Source organism: Notolabrus celidotus, chromosome 11 (genome assembly GCF_009762535.1).
Source record: "Notolabrus celidotus isolate fNotCel1 chromosome 11, fNotCel1.pri, whole genome shotgun sequence".
Classification (NCBI taxonomy): Eukaryota; Metazoa; Chordata; class Actinopteri; order Labriformes; family Labridae; genus Notolabrus; species Notolabrus celidotus.
Window position 1 is genome coordinate 28,222,805 of NC_048282.1, and position 23,835 is coordinate 28,246,639.

The 23,835-nt window shown below is 38.1% G+C and overlaps 2 protein-coding genes and 1 long non-coding RNA gene across 8 annotated transcripts in view; 1 reads left to right on the forward strand and 2 right to left on the reverse strand.

Moving 5' to 3' along the window:
• Positions 1–1,340: 1,340 nt before the first annotated feature.
• LOC117820902 (chemokine-like protein TAFA-1) overlaps positions 1,341–23,835 on the reverse strand; it is a 47,076-nt gene continuing 24,581 nt past the window's right edge. For 3 of the 5 annotated variants that reach the window (XM_034694844.1, XM_034694846.1, XM_034694845.1), the window contains exons 3-6: positions 5,443–5,583; positions 2,637–2,761; positions 2,374–2,460; positions 1,341–2,218 (exon numbers count right to left, since the gene is read on the reverse strand). In XM_034694844.1, the coding sequence (XP_034550735.1) occupies positions 2,428–2,460; positions 2,637–2,761; positions 5,443–5,583 (299 nt within the window). In that variant the 3' untranslated portion in view covers positions 1,341–2,218; positions 2,374–2,427. Of the gene's footprint in view, positions 2,219–2,373; positions 2,461–2,636; positions 2,762–5,442; positions 5,584–8,276; positions 8,363–23,835 lie in introns of those variants that run through there. The other 2 variants (XM_034694848.1, XM_034694847.1) reach the window with 2 other exon arrangements.
• LOC117820904 lies at positions 4,546–7,278 on the forward strand. The gene is made up of 3 exons (XR_004632868.1): positions 4,546–4,713; positions 6,834–6,938; positions 7,064–7,278. It is a non-coding gene; the product is annotated as an uncharacterized LOC117820904 (long non-coding RNA).
• On the reverse strand, positions 13,715–17,786 carry LOC117820901. Of its 2 annotated transcripts, XM_034694842.1 has the most exons (11): positions 17,730–17,786; positions 16,793–16,843; positions 16,592–16,696; positions 16,328–16,486; positions 15,825–16,018; positions 15,544–15,680; positions 15,328–15,421; positions 14,860–15,192; positions 14,574–14,745; positions 14,214–14,341; positions 13,715–14,057 (listed from the first exon to the last, which is right to left on the reverse strand). In XM_034694842.1, the coding sequence occupies exons 3-11, from the start codon at positions 16,683–16,685 to the stop codon at positions 13,737–13,739; spliced, it is 1,632 nt and encodes a 543-aa protein (XP_034550733.1). In that variant the 5' UTR covers positions 16,686–16,696; positions 16,793–16,843; positions 17,730–17,786; the 3' UTR covers positions 13,715–13,736. The 2 variants fall into 2 exon arrangements, with proteins under 2 accessions (XP_034550733.1, XP_034550734.1); XM_034694843.1 differs by lacking the exons at positions 16,328–16,486; positions 16,592–16,696; positions 16,793–16,843; positions 17,730–17,786 and adding an exon at positions 16,170–16,209.

Here is a 23,835-nt window from a genome sequence, read left to right on the forward strand (position 1 = left end):
ACAATTAAGCTGTTTGTGCTCACCACTTCACTGATCACATCTTTGTAAACAAAGGTCAGTATAAGCTGGATTTGAGTCTCAACTCTCACAGCAACCTGGGGTTGTCCATCTATAATGACCTTCACTAGAGGCTTGGAACCACAAGCTGTAGTCACAACAACAGGCTATGTGAACGTATGTTAAATGGGAGTTGAGTGGGTGGCTAACCACTATTCTCTGACGTATTCTGTGAAGGCATAATTTTCCGGTCGTTTCATGACTACAAAGCTGGTGAAAAGTATCACCCTACGAGCTGTGTGTAACTTATATCACTGGAAAAGCAGCCAAAACGAAACGTTTCAGGCAGAGGCTGAAAAGTGCTGAACTTTGGTTTTCTCAGATGCCAGTATAAGATAAATGAGGAGTTTTTTTAAAAGCTGCAAATCATGCAAAGCTACTCCAGAGGTGTCCCAGACCGACATCATTAAAGGTGGAAGCAAGAGTGTAAGGTCTCCTTTAAATATTAGAAAACTTTCAGCAATGAAATTGTCGAAACAAATAAAAAATGCTGTTTGTTCATTTTTTTAAGGTGAAATGTATCTGAATACGTTAAACAGGTACATACGATTGTCCATATTTTGTATTGTATATTTGCAACAGGCATATTCATTTTACCTCAAATCTCATTTTATCAGCTTAACCCATAGACTGTATAAATAATGGACGTAGTATCCATGATGTCACCCGTCTGCAGCCATATTGGATATGCGGAACTCAACCAGGCAGAGTGTGACGTAAAGGGGCGGAGTTTGAGCCTCCTAGCCAACAGCTATGTGTTCCTGGCCGGGAGTCAAGTCAGTCATGTCCTTATTTGGGCAAAAACTCGTAATCTTAATATCTTCTGAACCATCACGTTAGAAAAAAATTCATCCCCTGTACAGTGTGTGCCGCTATAGAGATTAGCTACATAGAGCAAAGCCGTTTTTTGAACCAGGCTGTAAACATGTTTATTAATGCTGCAAAGATCGTCTTTTTCCCATTCATGTCTATGTGGTTCCCGGTGTTTCTGCAGCCAGCCTCAAGCGGATTCGCGATGAATTGCAGTTTATAACACCTCCGCATAGGCTTCATAGTTTGAGACCGGAGGTTGCAGCTTGGCTTAACCACACTGTTTTGATGCATACTTAACCACACTGAGACTGTTTCACACTTTTTCTTGGTACAAATGTGTCTAATGACATGTTGCTCACCATTGCTGGGTGCATTCTTCAAAAATAAAGAAGTAAAAGATTGATACGGTCGTATTGGTTGGAAAACATGTAACTACTCATATCTGTGAAGGCAGGAAGCACTCTCATCAGTTACAGGAACAGTGACTTTAATGAAATATCAGCACATGTCAAGAGATGGCTTCATATGTACAATATCATCATTTGCATGATTTGACACAAATAAGGCATTTCAAGTATCCAAAAACAACCTACTGGATTCACATTTTTGGTGAATCGATCAGTTTCAGGGTAGTTGACAGGTCACCGAGTTGGACTGGTAAAGCCATTTAAGAGGTGATCAAAGGCAAACAAGTACCATACAGACAAATGGTAAAATGTACAGTACCAAGACACACAAGCTGATATGAAAAAATCTCCTCCCTCACTATGTTTCATCTTAGCATTGCATTTTTGAACTTTGGCTATGTTTGGTTTATGTGGGTAAGAGAAGGGGAGGGAAGATCGAGACTGCATTCAGGGACTCGAATGATCGTTTTTCATCACCACTGTAAAGAAAGCTCATGTACACAAGAAAAGACAAACAATTTATGTACAGTATTTTTCCTCTGACAATATTTAAAAAAGAAAATCCTGAGGGCTGTCAACTACTGTACTTGCTCATCTTGTGTCCTTTGATGTGTTTCCCTCCTGTTTGCTGCTTCGTTGTGCATGTCTGTCCTCTTGATGTCTGAAGAAGAGACATCAGATGCTCTCCAGATAATAATCCAAATGCACAGACAGTCTCGTTTCCATCTCAAAGTTGGAAGGAAATGATGAAAATATATTCATTACAAGGTTATGATGAAGTTCCCCGTAGGCAGCTTGGAGCATCAGTATTTTCACTAGCCTCGGGCAGGGATGTGCTTTATGTATTCTACATCTTTTTACACTTTAATCTGAGAAGTGTTCACGTTTCTTAAAGCAACAATAGGTTCATTGCCTTTGTGATAATTGGTCCTGTGACAGTGCTGAAACACAAAGGAAAAGAATATCAGGGATGATGTAAATATCACAGACATTAACATCAACTGTGTTTTTTGCCCTTTTACATAGCTTAGCAGTTTTATAAGTGCAAGGAAATTAATAAGCATGCTGACATCCAAGAGTAAACAATTTTTCCAACCTGCTGATTAACCTCTGCAGCAGAGGCGTTCCCCCACATCTTTTCCTCTTAGTGTTAATATGTCGATGTCGTGTATGGCTGAGTGTTCTGAGGAGGAAAAGGAAGGAGAAAATTAAAGGGTTTGATTCTGTTGTTACCAGTCAATTTGCAGCAAAAGAGAATTTCAATAACTGTGCTTTACAGCTGATGTCAGTGCTGTATATTTCTCTCCCACTGTTCTGCCATAATGACTTTTTTCCCGTGGTCAAGATAGGTTATCTCACCCTTGTGGTTTTTATCTTGTTGCCCGCGTAGCACATCCAGCCTGAGTTGTCAGGTAGCGTCTTGCATTCCTCTCCCTCCAGGCAAGGCTCCATCTCACACCACCACTTCCCAATTACTATGGATGCTACAGGCAATAAAAAAGAAGAGAAATAGTGATTCAGGTAACTCTCACTCTAACAGAGTGCAAAACCACATACCTGCACCCTTGCAGTTCAGACATAAGGGACCTTATGGTCACATGACAAGCATAACTTTGATGTCATGGTGGGAGGAAAAAATGCTGTAATGAAGCTAAACTGCTGTTTACCAAGTTTGAAGCCAACTAATTTACGGTATCTAACAAATCATTTTAGTTTTCTGTAGATCAGCAGCTAAAAAGACAACCAATAGTGAAAAGAGGCTCAAAGAATCTTGCTTTATTTTAAGTTAAAACAACATATTTAATACCCAAGGCTTAGCCCAAATAAAGGCTAACATAGACAGAGATATTGAGGCTTTTAAACGTAAACTAAAAACATATTTATTCAGTGTGGCATTTATGTAAGTTTTAACAATTTTGTTACTTACCTTTCACAGTAATATTGATTTAAATGTGGCTTTATTATTTTAGTAATTTTAACTGTTATCTTATTTTATTTTTATTTATCTATTCATTCATTTATTTATTTTATTTATCTACTCAGTTTTATTTATATTTTTAGCCTTAGTTTTATTTTCAACTCTTATCCTTACCCTTTTTAAATCTATTTATTCTAACTATTTGTATTCTTAATTTAAATGCTTTAACTCATTTTAATTATTGTATTGTTGGTGTGCATTAGTCTTTATTTTATTCTATGTTATTTTAATTTTAATTATAATTTTTTAAGCTATTATTTTCCCCCAATATGTCTTGCCATTTTTTTATTTTTGTAAAGCCCTTTGGGTTGCATTTGATTTGTATGAAAGGCGCTATATAAATAAAGCTTGATTGATTGATTGATAACATTAGCATTTAGCCACCTTCTAGCTAACATCTGTGTCCCATGTAAAAAAAGAAAGAAGTAGATGGAAATAAAAGGATACAGGGGCTGTATCCTTAAAAAGACAGGTTACATAACTAGCATTACACAACTTAACTTATCATTTTAATGATAATTTCATGTTCCCTATTTCAGTGTTTGCTTAGCTAACTGTATCATCAAGTTATAAACATAAAAAAGCGTATCCCTCAGCTCCTCAAGGATTTGTCTGAATTGCCGGATGAGTTGGACTCATGGAGTGCCTCAGAAGCATCCATTGAGGTCCAGGAAAAGGACAAGTTGTCAGCAGAATTTAAAGGATGCCAATGTGACTCCTGAAATGTGTCATTTGAAGGATGCAGCCCCTGCTAAAGCTAATTTTTGTATTTAACTTACTTAAGTAACTAGCTTAAATTACTGCATGCTAGCTGGGGGTTTCAAGCTTATATCACTGATTGGTGGTGTGATTAAAAAAAACAGCAAGGCAAAATGTAGTGCTTGCTAAATTTATTTTCGGTATTCATTGCCTCGCTAACGTACTATTAAGAGGGTCAATTCTATCTTGAGCTGTTGTCCGACAGTAGCTAACAGGTAATGGAAATATGCTGTTATACTTAGAATATAGGTTTGCATCCATCTACATATTCACTAATAACTGTTTTTTGTCCCCTCGTAAAATGTGGAAGCAGTATAATGGTGATGATTGTTAAATATTTAGTGAAAACCTGGAATCCTGCAGTTCAACTCAATGATACTGTTTTAGCTTCAAACCCAGATTTTGTGATGAAAGAATAGCAGCTGTCGTGAATATGCAGAACTTAGAAGGAGTGTCTAATCCCGGTTATTAAATGTGCATGTCAAAGGTGGTGTGAACTTCATCGTGTCACACTTGTAGATCAGACAAAACTGGTGCCTATTCCTGAGTAGTTTCTTTACAACATGCAGTCACACATGAATACGGAGGGTTGAACTGAGGCTTTTCATTGAGTGAGTAGATGGGTAGGTGTGACTGTGACTTGACTTTAATGCACGCCACATTTCTGCCGTCAGAGGAGAAAATTGCCTTAAATACTGGGTAAGTAGACAGTAAATGGTTTGTAATGTGTGACTGAGGAAAAGAATCTGTCAGAGCTGACATCGAAAGACCTCAAATTCCCCCAGTCTGCTCAGAGATTGCAGTAATATTTGCAAAAGGATTTAAGATAAAAGCTGTAGGTGAGAGGTTTTGCTAAAGCCAATATGTGCTTTGGTTGTGTCAAAACCCAGCGCCAAATCCATTTCTTACAAGGGATTGAGCTTGTGTAGCAGACATTTGTCAAAGCCCATAAAAAACACCATGAAATACCTTAAAGGTTCCTATGTAATCAACAGCCATTTTCCTCTGCATCCTTTTGCTTTGTGAGTCTTTTTCTTCACTCTTGCCTGGGGTGTGTTTGACTGTCTGGGGTTGGAGGAAAGCTTACCCCTGCAGATACATTCAGCTGACTGTCAGCAACCAAATTTGGTTGTGACATTATCCCAGGTAATGTTAATCTTATCTGGGACAGAGTATTACATGTCGACAGACTTGTATTCGTACAAATCTCTGTATCTTTGAAAAATGTTGCAGCGTTGTCTGGAAGAATTTCTTTTTCTGTGTAACACAAATCATATCTGCTTGAATTAAATAAGAAATGAAAACAGTTGATTTCCTGCAAGAAAAACAGACCCAAAACTAATATTTTCCCTGGCACAGTCTTTTGAAAGCATTATAGTAAAACCTAAAATTGGATTTTTTTTTCTCTTATCCTGTGAAAATACTCACCATCAACACATGAGGGCCTGTTTCTGGTGGTTCCAGCCACCTTCCCTGGCAGACAAGAACACTTGACCGTCTGTGACCGCTCCTCAATACGATTCTTATTACAGCATCTGTGTGCAGCGATCACTTCACATGTGCCTCCTTCTGAAAGGAAGGGAGAAAAAAAGACAACAAAGAACTTTAAGTCTGCGTCTCAGAGGTGATCACAAAGCCAAATTCAGCTGCTTAAAACATCTGAGTATGTGGACAACTGAGGAAAAACAAAAGCTGTCATCAACTTCACAAGCTCAAGTACTTCACGATGCATATGTGCTTTTACTTAATAAGTGGTTCTGCATTTTATACATTTGTCAACGTATTAGATATCTCTTATTTTGAGATGCTACTCCATATGTACGTATATCATTGGCTTTATTTGTGGCTTGTTTGAGACTTTTTTGTGTTCAAGCTCCTCCAAACAAAAGTATTTATTTACACCACCTTACATCCTTGTTATTGGGATTTTCAATACTGTACTGATCATGCTTTTTGTCCTGCCTTCCTCTATCCCTTCCTCCTCCCTCCACTTTCTGTACCTCAATCTTTATTTTCCCTACACTGGACTTGAACCCAGAACCATCAGCATGAAAGGCAGCAGCCCTGTCCACCACACCACAGAGCTACTTGACAGTGCTTGTCTCTTTTGGCCTTTTCACTACACCATTTTGTTGTAGTAGTTTAAACGCACTGTACAACCACTTTGTGAGGGAAGTGTTTCGCTTTTATCTCACACTGGAAGCCCTTGGTGGGATTTGAACACAGAACCAACAAATTGAAAGGTAGCAGGCCTATCCTCAACACCATGGGACGCTTTGATGAGCTCTCTTTTGTAGGTCTTTTCATTCCACGATTTGAATGTTGTACTTCAAAAGCACATTTCAAACTACAGTGTGATTGTTGCATTTCCAATCGTCCATGGACAGTCCATGGACAGTCCATGGACAGTCCCCACCAGGATTCAAACCTGTGACCCTTGCATTGAAAGACAGCAGCCTTGCCCACCTATCCACAGGTCAACTTTGTAGTACTTGCCTCTTTAGGTCTTTTCATTAATTTATTTAAATTTAGCTTCTGATGCAAAAAATGATAAGAATGAAAATTTTGCTTCCGAGGAGAAAAAAACGCGAAAAAAGGAAATTTTTGCTCCTGAAGCTTGCTAGCTTGCTTCCTTTGTTATTTCCCATCACCTCTTCCATTCCCTCCAGCTCAATCTTAAAATTTGTGCAGGGACTCAGCTGAGTAGCAGTAATACAAATAGGAAATGTATATTCTAATTGTGAAATATTATTGTGTTTTCTGTAATTTCGTCATATTTTCTGAAATGTCACAGTGCCTCTGTAATTTCCTTTTTCCAGGGGGAGTTAGCAACGGTTGTGTGCATTGTGCCTCTGGAGGCGACTGGACAGATCTACAACCAATCAGAGCAATGCAATGTGACATAGCGCAGATCAACAGCAACAGTAAGTACACATCTTTCTGACCAACAAATGCTGTAAACGCTGATGTTAGCTATTTTTTAATGAAAACACATCATCCACTTTGTTGAGAATAATTGCAATAGCAGATTTAATGGATCCCCCTGCAGAAGCTGCAATCTTGGTTGTTTATGAAAACACTGAAGCAGCTGTGGACAATGATTGGTCCGGTCTAACTGGAACTTGCGAAAAATGGTTCAGAATTTCAGCAGCTCCAAACCCTCCTGCCAGTGAAAATGAATATGAGCTGGCTGATGGGTCTGGTGACGCCAGGCTGAAGATGAAGAAAATGTAACAAACTACCAAAATACTTTGTTAAGAATTAAACTAGTCACTCTTAAAACCTTTCACACAGTGTCTGCCTGGGGCTTATTGTCATGTTTCGGATGTCTGTGAGCTGTTGACGTTCCAGCAAAGAGACATTTTCCTCTCACATGCTTTCCAACAAGTCATGAAAGGCAAACACGAGGAAAAGTCCAAACAATGACATAAAAGCGTAGCAGTTGTCTTCTATGTTTTCCTCTACCATTTTATGTGGGGAATCAAATTCTTGAGAAGGATTACTGGAATTGGAAATCAACTGCCAACTGAACACATCCCTCCCTTTGGTGCATTTTTAAAAGCTCCGCCCCCCTAATTTATGGCAGAAAACAACTCTCTACTCCCTAATAAGTAACAACACGACAGGATCAAGATCATCTACTGCCTGAGGGTAAGCAAGCTTCCAAATGGGAAAGAAATGAAATTATGTGAAAATACAAGTGTCAGAGATTTTCTGATTTATTTATGATAACTGTGAAGTTAAGTTTGTTTTTGAAAGGGTTGAGGTCAACTTCTCAGCTAAGCTGTGTTAGTGTTTTCCAATCGTAGCCAAGGAGTGCTGCCCTGAGAAAGTTATAGCTGTAAATAAAGCTTCAACATAAGCGTGACCTACACTGTAAGTGATACAGCTTATCAGGTTGAATACCCTATTTACAAACCAAGCCAGCAAGGCGATGTTATCTATGGATCAATACTAAACATGGCGGAGCTGCGTTTCTGGTGGGTGAGCTCCATTGATTGTGTCAAAAGATGGGCAATATGTTAACCAATGTACAAAAGTGATGCCAAAATGCCACATTCTAGGCAGCCACTGACTTCTTGTGGACTTACAGCCAGAGTCTGTGCTGTAAGGATGGACTGGAGCTATGGTATTGATGACTTGCCCCTTCTGCTAACTTAACACACATTTAGCAAACTGTTAAAACAGCAAACATCCCTGAGATGGGTGGGAAAGGACCTTTGTGTAACAGCTTCTTAAATCAGTTTGAGGCAGATACTCACGGTCACGGAAAGTCTGATGACTCTTGTATTGGTGTTTGTTATGTTTTCTCTCGCCATTATAGCCTACAGAGTTTTCGATCATGGTGTTATACCTCATTTCAACATCAAATAAGTAATAAACCCCCCCCCCAAGAAAGTGACTGCTTTGACAGAAATCAAGATGATGAAAATGTATTATGACGATCGAAACAATGTTTGAGAAACATCTCTTTGACGTTCTGACCCCCAGTCAGTAATGAGAGCTCCAAATCTTTTGGCTTCACATTTTGGGTGCTGTTATGCTGTCCAGCTTTTTATATAGTCTATTCTGAGGACATGGAGAAGGTATTGTGTAGGTCAAAAGAAGAAAAGGTCAGCAGGGGCATGTCCAGAGAGGTGGCACTAACCCCCACCCTCTGATAGGCTGACCAAGGTGCCACCTCAAAATCCTGAGCTAGTGTCATTCTCAGAAGTGGGACTTGGGCTGTGTTGCATCAGGCTGCTTGTAGCTTTACTTGATTTTCAATGTGGGACATTTTTTTCTATTAGTGCCAAAAACTAAAATCTTTCAAGCTCTGAAAAAATTACCCTCAGAAGAGTTGTGTGTCACGTCTGTTGTTTTTCTTTTCAAAGTTAAATTATAGGTTGGAACATAATACATGTAGGATACTCTAATGATAGTAATTAACGTGGATAAAAGAGAGAGATTACATGCTATTACATTGTATATGTGAACACACATACCCCACCACAGTTGGCCCACACCAGTCAATAAAGTCTGGACACACCCCTGGAGGTCAGAGGGCACAGTCGGTGCTATTGATTGGCTGGAATCACGTTGTTTGGCTCGGCTTAAGCGACCTTGCTTGTTTTCTATTTACACGTCCAAGGCTGTACGGACTCGGGGACCATCAGATTGGGGTTAAGCTACGCGAGGAGCTGCTTTCCATCTATCTTGCAAAGCAAACTATGCCTTTCTCCCCAAATGCAAACCAAATGCGTGTACTACTGATTGTACTAATTTTAGCTTGGGTGAAAAAGGGATTAATGCTCTACCAGTAGCTGTAAGCCTAAATCTCCTCCAGCACTAGATATAAAACAGTGAAGTGTGTGTACCTGCTGCAGAGAATCTGTGCTTTAACATTTGGAAAAATATACACCACAGGGAGAGGGTGACTTTTTGATGGACCTGCATCATAATTTGAACACAATGTTAGACTGGTAATATAAATGATCACAACTACATGTTATAAAAATGAGACATAAAATAGTACAAATATCAAAATGTGTCTTTTCCATCCAATTGAATGGGCGTAATTTATCTATGAGCAACAGATTTCTTTATCAGCACACACACAAAGGAATGCTGGTAGACCATGTAAAGACTTTTAATAAATTCTGTTTGATAAGAAAAGCAAACTGCAGATCACACTTCTTTTAACGTGCTCAGGTTGTATAACATGCGGTACAATACATTGACTGCAAGTAACTTTTAAATGTTCTGAACTTAATGGCATGAACACTATCTGTTGCTATATCTAAAGTGTCCACATATCTAAATGCATCATGTCCACAGATTTCTTCCATAAAACTGTAAAATATCACACAAATTTGCTGTATAATTGTCTTTTAACGCTCTCAGTGAACGAGGCCCCTGCAGCTCCTTGAATGTAAAATGATGAGGAGATGTGTGAGTGCGGCCTGAAAAAAGACATCCAGTCACAGGAGGAGAGGCCTGCTTCAGGGCTATCATGAATATGAACATTGACTCCACCGTGCAATTATCACCAAACTAGCGGCTGTTGCCCGAAGGATGAGAGGACCGGACCGACAACCTCGACCCACCTCAACCGCTGGCCTCTCCCACCTACCGCGCTCAGACTCTCCACACATGAGAGCTGTGCAGCAAGGGTCATCTGACAATTACACCCGTCAGCATGACACAAGATCAAGGAGGTTGTAGAGAGAAAGAGCAGCTAGAGAGAGAGGAGCCGGGTATCGAGCATTTTGCAGGCAAAGTGATTTGAAGTAATGTTTGACAATGAGCTGTGGGTTTGTGGAATGTGTTGTGGAAACATTTGCATGTGATGCTTTGCCACATTTGAATATTTTTTGGTTTTGAGGTCCTTCTGAGGCAGAAAGAGATGCTTCTTAGAGGCATTAATACAACTGTGGACATTATCTTAAGAGAAAACCTGCTGCAGTTAGAAACAGCAAACAGCATCACATTACTTCAGGGCAGGTGGGCATGATTCAGTCATTATGGAAGTCAAACTGTGACACTACATTAGCCTGTATTTCAACATTCTCTAATTAGCATGTGAAGCAGAATAATAACCTTAACACACACTTCAACACAGTTGAAAAATAAAGACATGTTTATTTGTCAGTACACAGCAAAATCAGCATACTCAAATTAACACTGTCAGAGTTAATATTAACTCTTTTAAAGTGTCTATAAGGGTCCACACCACTGAGTGTTAATGTAACTCTTTTTGGAGAGTTGGTACATTAACACTTATTAAGTGTAATTATTGACTCTTTCTAGAGTTAAAATTTAACACTTCTTAACACTAACCAGTGTTACTTTTGGTCAACACTTCAATATAGTGTTAGAGATTAACACTCTCAGAGGATTTTTTTTTAACTATTAAAGTGTTAACCCCTAGTTAAGAGTTACCCTTTATTAACACTGTAAGGTGTCAAAATTGCTGTAATAAAATTACTAAAATTACTTGGATAATATTGTTAAAATAAAGACAACATGTTGAGTAAGAACACATTTTTGTTTAATTTTAAAACATATGCACCACATAGGCATCTTAAACATCTTCTAAAACATATGACAATATGGAATAATATATGCTCTCTCATTTTCATTAGAATATTGCTTATCAAAAGGTCTAAAATAAGTAAGCTGGTCAATGCATATCAAAGCATGTTCATCAATATTCTCCTCTATACAATATGAATGAAAGTGTTCATCAAAGAACATTGTTTTAACTGTACATCCTAAAATAAAAGCACGCTGTTCGTGTATTATGATATTGCAGATTTTCTTGAACACAGGTAGATCATAGGATGTTCCAGTGCATATAAACAGATTAACCTGGTACTCAGTGCCATAATTTCTGACCCAACTTGTAGTTGAAACATCTGCACATGCATCTAAATGTAAAATCTGACACAGTAATTCTCCACCTTCCAGGTCATCTATGGTTTTGATTTTAATAGGACCAACCTCAAATCTTTTAAAATAATAATTTTCATAGTAAAATGCAAGTTGACGCTGGTGATGCTTGACCAGAGATTTTGTAAGGTTTTTAAAATTTTTAACAGACTTTTTAAAAAAATAATGTTTAGCTTCGAATCTCATACACCACATATGAATGAGAGGGCCAATTTTTTTAATACATCTTGGATAGTGAATCATTAAGTGGTGCTTGGGTATCAATTTTTTATCAGGATACAAAGTTTTGAACATGGTATGGTGGTCATGGATCAAATGTTTTAGGTAACAAATCATGCCATCAGTAATGATGGGGGAAAACACTATATTAACAATTTGTAACAAAAGGAGAACAAACTTCCAGTGATTATTTTCCCTTTCAACCACATCACCAAAGATGAGTGGGGTATTACGGAGGACACACAATGACTGAATGGCCTTTAAACCTAACTGTTTGCTGTTATCATCCACTTTTAAAACACTTGGTCTGTTTTTACGTTCCATGTAACCATAATTAAAACTATGTATCCTGTCCAACAGCGTGTTCAAAGAGATGTATCCATTTTTTATCAGGTACTGAAAAAACAATTTCAGTTCATACTGTACAACACCTTCTAACAAATCATGCATGATATCAACTGAAAAATTATCAGAGCTATGAAAATATTCTAATGAATTCAGCACACAAGGTTTTTTAACACCATAAACAGAAGGTAGAGCAGGATCTTCACTTAGTGCATTACAATGTTCAATGTGAAGCTCTCTTGAGCGCAGAATCAGCCCAGGGTCACTCTCGTTAAACACAGACTGAATGTCTTGCTTATTAGTTAGGCAAAACCTACACCAATGTGTTGCACTGAAAGATTCAACAAAGCCTAGCAAGCTATTTAAAGCAAGATTATCACCAGTGACTTGTATTACAGAGCCAAATAATGGTTCTTCAATAAATGGAAGTTGGATTCCTTTTGTTTCTAAAATTTTCAAATCATCAATTACAGGCTTTAATATTTCACCAAAGCCATATTTTTTTAAATCTTCTGTGTAGAAAAGAGCTGCAAGGTGTACATTCATTATCACAGAGTTTAACTTTGGTGGGAGGTTTTTTAAAGTAAAATAGACACATCCAAGTTTATGGACACCCTTCTTGGAACCTAATGGGTTGGCGGTTTCAAAATCATCGTAATAAAGCAAAATTTGGAGGGCCTGCTTCTGTTGTGAGAACAGAGAATGATTTTGGAAATATAACCCATCATTGATATCTCTGTATGTTCCCTTTTTACTCAGTTTCTCTTGCAAAAAAGCCTCTCTTATCTCACTATTTTTGAAAATGGATTTAAGTGTACCTAATATGGGCACATACATGTACTTGTCTGTTACAGGAATCTGACTAAAGACACCTGTAGTTCTATCTCTCCGTGTATCCAGTCTCACACCAAGGACAAATTCTTTGGGTTCAACTATTTCCCATTTTTCATCATAATATTTTTGTCTCTTGTTCTCTGTATTAAATCCAGAAAAGGGGTTATCTAACTTATCTAAATTGTGCACTATTTTTTTATAAATGTCTGCCTGCTGTGCTTCAGAAGAAAATGTTTGGAGAACTGCTTCTCGTGCTTGACTTTGTACATCACTAACAACTTCCTCCATTGAACAAACTATTGTTTGGACAGTACTTTGAGAAATACCAGAAGCTTGCAAGTGTGCAACAATTGATCCACACATTCTATCAAGCGAGTTTTTTGTGACAGGAGGGGGGACCTGCAACATGGATGTAGAAGTTGTAGGCTGATCACTTAAAAAATCCCCCTCAGAATGTGATTCTGTGGCAACTTCCTGGTTAGTAAGGGCCTGTTCATCAAGGTGTTGCCTATGTGCAGTGTTAAGGTGCTTTCTGAAGCCATTGTAAGTACAAAAAGATGAAGGACAACCCTGCTCTCCACATTTTAAACGCAGATTTTTTGCCGGATATAACCCGTGCTGAAATTTCAAATGCTGACAAAGACCTGAACAATTTTTGTGGTGCTTTTTACATACAAAACATGTGAACATGGTTAAACAGGTTTTTGAACACCTTCGTAATCTAGTGGCATTTTAAGTATTATTCAAAGAAAACTAGTTTTGTGTCGTGTCGCACAAATCAAACATTAGAACAGTTATTTTAACTATTAACATTGCGTTTTGCAGAAAAAACATGTGAACTCACTTGGACAGTTTGCTTAACTGTGTTCTAACCTCTGTACTCTGGTGGCATTTTAACGATCACGCAGTACTCGGGCTCTCAGTTCCTTGACTCTTGGGCTCTCTTTTGCGTTCCCAACATCAATGTGGTAAACTGTGGTTTGTATGAAAGTGTAGAAACCGGAGAGAGCTTCATCATAAGAGAGGCTGAAGACATAGTGAGCTTTGAATAGAACATCAAAAGCAGCAACTGATGTCTGAGCATCGCACGGGATTGCTTTCTGGTCCACAATGATGAAGAACTTTTCGATCTTCTTCTTTTGCTCACCGATGCAGAGAAGGAAGGGCTGTCTTGCATCAACTTTGTCCAGGAACGTAGTGAGGCTGGCTCCTTGCTGCAGTTTGAACCAGATTTACAGAAACATAATGAATATAACATACGAGATCAAATTAATTGTTGCTGTCCACTATCAACCTGTAACAAACACTTCTTACAATTGCAGAAAACAAAACGTATGATTTTGGTGGTATGAAAAGCTAATAGTACATACCTTAAGATATCTCACAAGATGATTAGCTGCCTGTGCTGAGCTTATCTTTGCTGTTTTTTTGTGGCCTCTTGATGTAGGGGGCAGGAGATGCAACAGCAACAGGAGAGCCGACATATCACTATCCCAGCCTTGAACACAAATGAGATTATTTTAGACAGAAAAAAGTTATTACTTACTTCAGTTGCCATTTAGCTTAAACGTTTAGTTACAGTCTGTAAAATAGTTTATAATTTAACTTCAAATTACCATGCATAGAATGTGTTTATTTAGACAGATTATTTAGTTTTAGTTTACTGTTGCATGTAAGACTTAATAAACTAGGCAGCTGGGGGTATTTCGCATACAGTACTACATATTTACCATAGTCATTCTCTGCCTCAGGGTTAAAAGGTTCCAGCAGCTCCTCCACATATGGACTTTGAGGAAGACTCTGGCATTCTGCGATGACTTTCTGCTTGAAATATGAGGGCCACCTTGCAAGGAACCGTCCAGATACTTCATCCCCAAACATTATGGAAAAGTCCTGGTCAATCTGTTGAGAGAGACACAATGTGCATTTACAAATTTCTTATGAGTGCTTTGCACTTACGAGGATTAAGGTATAAAATACTCAAAGTACTTTAAAGGGATCTGTACATATCCTTACCAATCCAGGTATGTCAAGGAAACGAGGGAAGACCTCCAACACTGAAGCTGTTGCATCCTTGTCGTGAACCATCTTCTGTCTGTATTCAAAGGTTGCTCTCATTTTCTCTTTAACCACCACTTTATCTGTTGAGTGTCTGATTAAAGAGATAGCCTCTCTGCACTCGTCACCAAACAGCTGGTCACCAGTTAACAGAGATTCCCGTTTTCTCATTGGACTGTCCTTGACAATCGGCCTGGAACACCCGCGTGGTCCATCGCAAGTGTTTCGTTGTACTGTCTTAAGTCTCCAAGCAAGATAACCGGTATTTGCCTCCGGATCGTAGTAATGTTCCTGCATGCATACACACACACATGTACACACAAAGACACATAAAAAGCAATCAAAAAAATATATTTTAACATAAATATGATATGATAAATGATATACCGACACACTTTGTAAATGTAAAGGGACACAAACACTTACATATCCATTTTTGGAAAATGGATCTTGAAGATATGGAAACCGGGTAACAATTCCCTGTGCATAACTGACCCGCGCACTTGTAGGTGGAATTCTTCTATTGACAGAAAACATTTATTAGAAATTAGAAAAATCCATCCATAGGGCTGAACACTGCTGTGTATGTATGTCTGATTGTATGTGTATGTGAAGCTTCTGGTTAATTTGATAGATTTTTACCCATATGAATCAGTCATTTCTGCAACCAGAATGTTAACCATCTGTCTGCGTGTTGCATCTGACAGCGTTTTAGTTCTGTCATACTCTTGGAAGATTTCTTCACCCTTTGGATTTGACCTCAGAACAGTATCAACTTTCTGCAAACAAAACATTTTCAAAATCAGCCTTGATAAATTGTTTATATTGACTTGTGTTTTGTTGAATGGTAGTTCAAGTAGTGGTGATCTAATAGCAACAGTTTTATATATTGTATATAATATATTGATGGTTTCAAGGTTTACCTGTCTTGCTTCCTCACAATCCAGCTCTCTCAGGCCCCTTCTCCTGTTCTTTGTAGATGGAAGAATAATAGTTGAATCCGATGAAAGGGAAGAAGCTGGTGATGCTGAAAGGTCTGGGGATGAAGCCAATGATGCTGATGGCTCCGGCAATACTGATGACAGTGATTCATCTGCGACCACATTGATTTCTAGATCTAAAAAAAAGAAATACTTTTATTTACTCTATGGGGTCTTAAAAACAATGATGTAATGACAGATCAAATCATAGTCAATGCTGTTTTAAAACACTGTTGAGTTGATGATCCTGTATGAGACCACATAAAACAAAAAAAAACAACATCTAACCTTCAGTTGTAAACATTATGGAAAATGCATCTTCACAACTATTTTCCTAAAAATTAGTTAGAATGAGAAAGTGTTTCTTACATATCAACAGGAATACCAATGCATTCATATCAATGACTGAGTCAATTATTCTGAATACATTTTTTAATAAGCCTTACCTGTAGCTACATACTGACGGTATCCAACCTTAAACGTTTGGACCCCTGACTTTAAGAGCTCATCAAACACATCTGCGTCGATCTCGGTACCAGATTCATCATTCAGTCTAAGCTCACCTTCAGTTAGAAGATGAGCCTGCAGACTGAATTTGTTTGTTACTGTAAGAAATAAAAAATAAATTACATTAAGCTACAAGATCAACCATGTCATTGAGATCTGTAAGCTGAGTGTTAACTATTGTAGTTTATAATGTAGATACCAACCTTCTTGAAGAAACTGGAGGAAATCAAAGTTTCCATCACTTTGTGGAACTTTGATGTATTTTTGGACTCCTCCGTATTCCACCTTTGCCAGCATTTTTTGTATTCCTGTAAGTACATGAAAAATGGATCTTACTAAAATTAAAATGAATGAAAGAACAGTTGTTGTATGCCAATATCACACACTTTCCATTAGTATCTTACCATACAAAATGCCAGTGAGATATTACTGCATCCTTCGTGTTATTAGAAGACCTAAGACACAAAAGTTTGAGTCACTTTTATATGACTAAGCACTTAAGAATCAAAGATTTCACACTTTATAAAACAAAACGACAACCCTGCATGTCATTCATGTAAAGAAAAAAAACCTTCAACTAAAAGACATTAAACATTTACACAGCAAATAAAACACTAAAAAAGTAATAACTTTAAAGAGCACTGACATGTAGCTCCATTATGAGAGCAATAAGCAAGCAGTCACACAAATGTTCGACAAGAAACCACTGAGACACTGAAGAGAGATTGATAAATCAATTTGATATTGTCTTAGCTCTGCAGTCTGCAATTTTACTTCTTGAAAAGAATTTTGTCTTTCCCGGTAAAATAAAAATATATCGTGCTGTACATCGATTTGCTTAAGAGAAGCAACTTACTGCAAAACCGCGGTGTCAACATGTTGTCGGAGAAGTCAAGATATAGCAAGTCAGTAGTAGTGTAGCAGACTTAAAATGCTCACTGACTCACAGAAATGCAAGTCTTACAAACCGAGGATAATCCCGCCACCCGTTTTCGCATAGCATTTGGGCTGCTCGTGAATTAAAACAGCCCAACTAGACACATTGCTTCAGTTAGCCTAACATTAAACTCGACATACTTAACTTAATCAACAGTTTTTGGCGCCGCTGTCTCTAAAACTTGTGTCATTGGTATGGTATTTGCTATCAAATAAAGTTTAGGCGAGCTGAAATGAACGAGTTAGCTACTAAAGATATTTGGTTAGGTTGGCTAGTTTGAGTATTACAGCATAACAGAAGCTAACAGTGCAACAGTGGTTAATAATTGAAAGTAAAAGACCATGCACCGTTAAAGAAATAATATTTGTATCAAAAAATAACCTTTACAGAAAGTATTTTCTTACCTGAGAACGGTAAATCCTGTCTCTGCTGGCTTCTGTCGGTGCGTGTTCGAAGCATGGGATCAAAGCGGTTCGAACGTAATTGGGGGAGGGGCGGGCTGAATAACACTAGCAGTGTCACATCCAGGTTCAGAGTTGAGAGTGAAAAGTATAGAGTTAAAAATTCTGCCATTAACACTTACAGATTTAATTTGTTGACACTCGATTTTGACTCTAACTTTTTTTACACTGAAGATGCACTTTCATGAATTTGACTACATCAGTGTTAAATTAACTCTGCACTTTCTTAAATTGCCCTAACACCAAAATATTAACTCCCTTCAATTTGCTGTGTAACAATTATCTTTATTTTATAACAGTTTGGTACAAAGTATCAGGTAGATAGACTGATATCAATGTTTTATAATTGTATCAGAAAAACTGAGGAAAGTGGCAGATTATTGACTAGTCCATGAATCCAAAATTGTTTTTTGAAGGTCAGTTAATCATCCCAGTTGTTTCTGCTTCTCAGTGTGAAGATTTGCAGCTTTTCTGTGTTTAAAATAACCCTCTGTGTACCAATTTACACAGTAACAGATGTCAACGTGAAACTGCAGACGAGCAGAATGATGGTGTATTGATCTCAGTACAACTAAACAGTGTTATAAAGCATTGATTAAGTGTTGTGCATAAAACACAACCAAATATACATACGCTTTTATTGTCATTATACTAGCGTGCAAGGACACAACATAACAAATAATGATGGCGGTCCCAGTGTTAATAGCTTTTGGCTGCCGTGTCCATGTTTGCTATCATCTTAGCAAAAATGATTTACTAACAGATTTTAATTGATTCACTGTTTATAAATCTTTGTTAATTTAAAACTAGCATGTGAATAATTTGTCTATTTGTATTGAAAGATTTATAAGCAAGAGATAATGTATAGTGAGCAGGTGGTTATGCAAATTTGAATCTTGACAGGGTGAGTAAAACCCAGATGCAAAGTGAGGTTAGGACAGGATTTTGCTCTGCTTTTCCCCATCAAACGTTTGGGGCCCAGCAGCTACTCAGGCTGCTCTCACATCTGTGCCCGGTAACTGTCATTCGTTCCAGACTCTCAAGACCACCCTGAGTCGAAAACGAAGGTGAGCCGGACTCCTTTAAACCGATTGATCACGTGTGTGATCAGTTTACTAATCAATTAGTGTGGTCATAGGGCTTTGACCAATAAGAATCAAGTTTTTAACACAGATGGATAATTAGTAAGAAAGCAGAGTAATGAAGCATTATAACAATTATAAGCAATTCAATTAAAGCTGCTGTTGGTAGGAATGGTGAAAAAAAAAGTTACTTTTTTCTGCTGGGTTTGAAGAAAAGGTCATAATACCCATCGATCGGTAATTTGAGTAATTTGAGACTATTGCGAAATCTCTGCGTTCTCCAATGCCTTTGTATTAAGCAAAAATTTGACGGACCAAACATAGCTAAACTCCAATCCCCTGTCCTGAGTGGTTAAGGGGGCGGCTGATTGGTTATGAGTCCCGCACTATCATGACTGCACACGCCAATCTGTGTTGGGGGGCTAAGAGGAAATCTGGTTGGGAGGGATAGTGCTGACATTCAAAGTCCCTCTCTCTGAACAGATGTTTACTCTGTGACTACCAACACCAGCTTTAAATTAAATGTATTGTATCTTATTATTGAGTTTGTTAATAAAATGTCAGATAGTAGTAAACAAAGTTCATGCACTGTATTCAGGGAGTAAAGTTAGGTTTTGTGTTTAAGCTTTAAATCCTGAATGTTGACAGGTAAGTCGGGACAACAGGAACATGGTGGCAGACTTTTCAAGATTTGCATAAAAAAAGTGAGTCCCATTGTGGTGATAGTTGCGTTATAAAGAATATCTGTTCAGCCCACCATTTCAAAGCAGCCAAACTGAGCCTTAAAGTAGCTTATATTCTTAAGTGACAGTGAGAGAGAGAGAGCTGTGTGTCAGTTTCTGGATATAATTGAGCCATCATGTGAGCTCCTGTGGGGATTACCAGCACAGCCCCACTTGACCCGCTGGATAGAAGCAGATCAGTGGACTCGTCTCACACTCTGCTCTCTGGTTTCTGCCACATCGCATTATTAAAAAAAAAAAACTTCTCTTAGGTGCATAAAAACCACAAGAGATGTCAGAATTAAAATTTGATAAACTGGTTGCTCTTCATTCAGGCTTCAGCGTTTCTCCCCTGTAGTTTTTGTGCAGTGTCTGCTTCCTGCTGAGCTAAACGACGAGTATTAATGCACATAACTATTGTCAGAGTGTTGATTGGATAAGTGAGTTTGAGGAAATTAATAGCCAAATTTTAATCTGGGGTGAGGCAAGAATTAAGAAAGCTTGTGTTTTCTCTTCTTCCTGCCAAGTCTGTGGAGTTTCTTGGGCTTATCTTGACTCCAGGCTCTGCGTTTTAGAAAACATCAACAGCCTTTGGTTTTACTGAAAAATATCCAGATTTTGTAGCCGGTCTGGGAGAATGTTTCTCCGCTGTCTGATGCACTCAACAAAAGGGCATGTCTGCACAACGTTAATCGTGATGTACCAGTGGAAGCAGTGGGGCATCATTTGAAAACAACAGCCCACAGGGGTTTGTTCTTCTTAATGCGTCTCCTTAATTGCATAAGACAGCCCCAGATTTCCTCTTTGATCTATTAAAAACACACCACTCAACAGAATTAACTTGCATCGCTCGTTGCTAGCAAACAGAGGAAAGAGTTAGGATGCTCTATATTTGGAAAATCATCACCTCAGAAGAATATATTAAAATCAAATAAAAATGCAAATCAGTGTGGTATTTCCAGCTGGCAGGTGTGCTGGGTACCTTTTAACAAAAGCTATGCAACACTGACGTGCTCTCTTTAAGTTCACCCGTGGATTCAGCCTGCCAGAACAACATGCTGCACGCTCCAAGACCCCGTCTTTGCTTTATAAATATTTCAGATAGAGACGGAGAGTAACATGGCTGGAGATGAACGCTCTCATCAGGTGAAGGCTGAAGCCATGCAAGGGTATAATTGTTTTCTGTATTTCCATTTTGGTCCCATTATCAGGGACTATGAACAAAGCCAGCCCGCCACAGGACAAACGGCTGCAGCATGCAGAGGTTGTGTGTGTTTTTCTGTTCATGTGTTCTCCTTCTCCAGCAACATGTTGATTGACAGGGAACAAGGGTCACAAAGAAATTATCATCTGGTAGGTCAGAGGTCAGGCAGAAGCTGTGGGTCTCAACTGGCCTTGTTTTTGTCTCCATGCTGCGTGCTCCCAGCTCTTCATTACTGTGAGACGGGGAGTGAAAGGCTGTCAGGAAAAGAGGTGACCAGGGTATTTTTAGGTCTGAAAGAATCAGGAAAGTCAGAACTTTTTTCACGCTGCAGGGGGGAGGGACTGTCATGTTTCCAGGGATGATTTGTTCCTGGGTTTTCGAAAGTTGATTTTTTTCATGGGCCTAGATTTCTTTTGTTGGTTCATTCTGCCTGCTGAATAAAACAAAAGTCCTCAATGAGAACTATGAACATTTGCCATAACAGTTTTGTAATCCATTATTCAAATTTTCTGTTCTCATTTACATCAGAGCTTGTTATCGACCTCGACCCGATCTGACTTTGGGCAAAGTTCACAAGGGCTTCTCATTAAAATTACAGATGACACAACCCATTTGTATGAATGATTGTAAATACGGGTTAATGGAATTGCATGTCATTAAAGAATTTATGTTGCAACAAATAGTATAGAAAAATGTAAAGGTTTTGTTTCATGAAATTTCTTGTCTTTAATATTAAAAGCTACATTGTAGTTGCAAACAATTCAGTTCGTAAAGTCTTGTCCTATTGCACCTTTTATTCTTTTAATTCCAAAACTCTTCATCACTTTTCCCATAATGCAAGGAGATTGATTCCATCTTCTTTCAAACTCCACACTTCCAGATTGTAAAGCTCTCTGTTTCATATTCTAAATCCCAAACTATGATATCTCTGATGACATGCTATGATGCCTACGTTTTATGTCAGTATCAGCACATACCTGCCCTATCAACAAACATCAGCCATTATCCAATAATGCGCCATGAAATGATGTCAATAGCTGATATTCATCTTTTGTGTTGCATCAATTGAATGTCGGCAAACCAATTTATCTACAAGCTGATCCTGAGAACATGTTTTCATCAGGGAGAAGAAGTCACCTGTTGGATTAACTCTCTTTGTTTTCATGGTCAGACGTGACAGAAAATGTTAGCAGTCTGAGATTATTATTACACCGTCTCAAAGAAAGAGCTGCAACATGCAGTTGGTAGGATGTGCTCCAGTGACATTTCAAGAAGAACGACTGCTGGTGAAAATTTCAATACATCAAATCTCATAGCTCATTTGAAAAACAGGCATGAAGTATGATGAAGAGGTAATGAAAAAACTAGGTGCACCCCTAGGGGCCTCTACAGGAACAAATTACCCGAGTATTTGCATTTGATACTGCTTTGACATCGACTATACTCCTGCACAGTGAGAAATATTTCACTTTTATTTCCATTGTATCTTTCTGCAGCTGCTGGTTACAAAGCAGATTAATTAATATTCATATTAAAGACTTTAAATTCAAAGAAATACTAAATAAATCAGCTCATGAGGTATGATTTATTGTTATAGAATAAACTATTTAAGACTATATAAGATATTTAGTTTGACTCCACCTGGAACGTCTACAACATGGAAACCCTTTCTACCAGTCTAATGTCGCTTGTAACAAACAACAAATAAAATATACATGATAATAAAACATTATGTGTACTTTAACTTTTTATTATTTAACTTAATTCAGCAGATAATACTTAAGGGGAACTTTTTGTGTTGTGTTTGTACTTTGACTAAAAAAATTTGATCTCAATTTTACCAGACATCCAAGGTCCTTCATCAGCAGACTGAGTTTCATGCCACCACTGCTTCAAGTGGTTGACTGCATCTGCTTTTGTTTAGTTGTGTATTTTCTTTGTGCTGTATCTGTCTTTGATTTACTGTTTTATTTTGTAGATTTACCTCCTGTTCTATTTCTTGTTTCCTCCCTGTCTGTATTGGTTATGAGTTATCCTTATGTCTCCCTTGTGTTGTTTATTAGTGATCCATGTCTTGTGTTGTATTCATTGTGTGTATGTGTGTGTATTTTTGCAGGTGTTTCTTAGTCATCTAGTGTGTTCCTTGTTACATTTTGTAGTTCTTGATCCCTGTGTGTGTGCCTGGTTTAGTTTTTACTTCTGGCCCTCGTGTGTTTCACTCCACTTCGATTACCCTCATTACTTTCACCTGTGTCCTGTGTCCACACCTGTTGCTCGTTAGAGAGCGTATTAGTCTCTGTGTTTCCTCCCTTTTGTTGTCAGTTGTGTCATCTCATGTGCTCCCTACATCTATCTATTGTTAATACATTTTTCTAAATCTATACTTGAGTCTGAACCCATGTAGCTTCAAGTATTTTGTGAGATCCTGCCTTGGCGGTACTGGTCCAACAGATTGCCATACTTGATAAATATTGTTTTTGGGGATTTGGACCCAACTATCAGTGACATGATTTATCTTTTATGAACAGGACTTCTGGTTTAATGTTTTTAAATGTACTCATCTGCACAATAATATCAATTAATTAATTAATTTGAGTTTATTTGATTAGGACAATGCACATTAATCAACATTGAAACAGTGTGCCTCAATGTAAATAGGCCAGAATTAGCACAATAGCTACATTTCATCTGTAGTCCAAAGGCAGGTACTCACATAAAACATAAAAAAACAAGTTTTAAAATTACAGGATGTCACAAAATAGTTAACAGGACACTACATGAACTGACTTACAAACAGATTTTACATACAAAACATTTGTGACATTATAAAAACAGGATGGAAGGTGAGGCCAAATCCCCCGGGAACAGACATCAAGTGAGAAAACAAATTATTCATGAGTACATGACTGGCTTGTTTTTAACTGTTTTTTTTTTAAAGGTACAGTAGCTCTCAAGCTCCCTAATGTGAGCTGGTAGTTTGTTCCAGGAGTGTGCCTCTGACCGACACTACCATTTGGCTGAATTTGAGATAAAAGAATAAA

Excerpts from the sequence above, each read along its gene's own strand:
- LOC117820901 (XM_034694842.1), bottom strand. The coding sequence starts at position 16,685 with ATGCTGGCAAAGGTGGAATACGGAGGAGTCCAAAAATACATCAAAGTT. Across the intron at positions 16,487-16,591 it reads CCTCCAGTTTCTTCAAGAAG|TAACAAACAAATTCAGTCTG; the intron begins GTTGGTATCTAC and ends TATTTCTTACAG. Across the intron at positions 16,019-16,327 it reads CCGTCAGTATGTAGCTACAG|ATCTAGAAATCAATGTGGTC; the intron begins GTAAGGCTTATT and ends TCTTTTTTTTAG.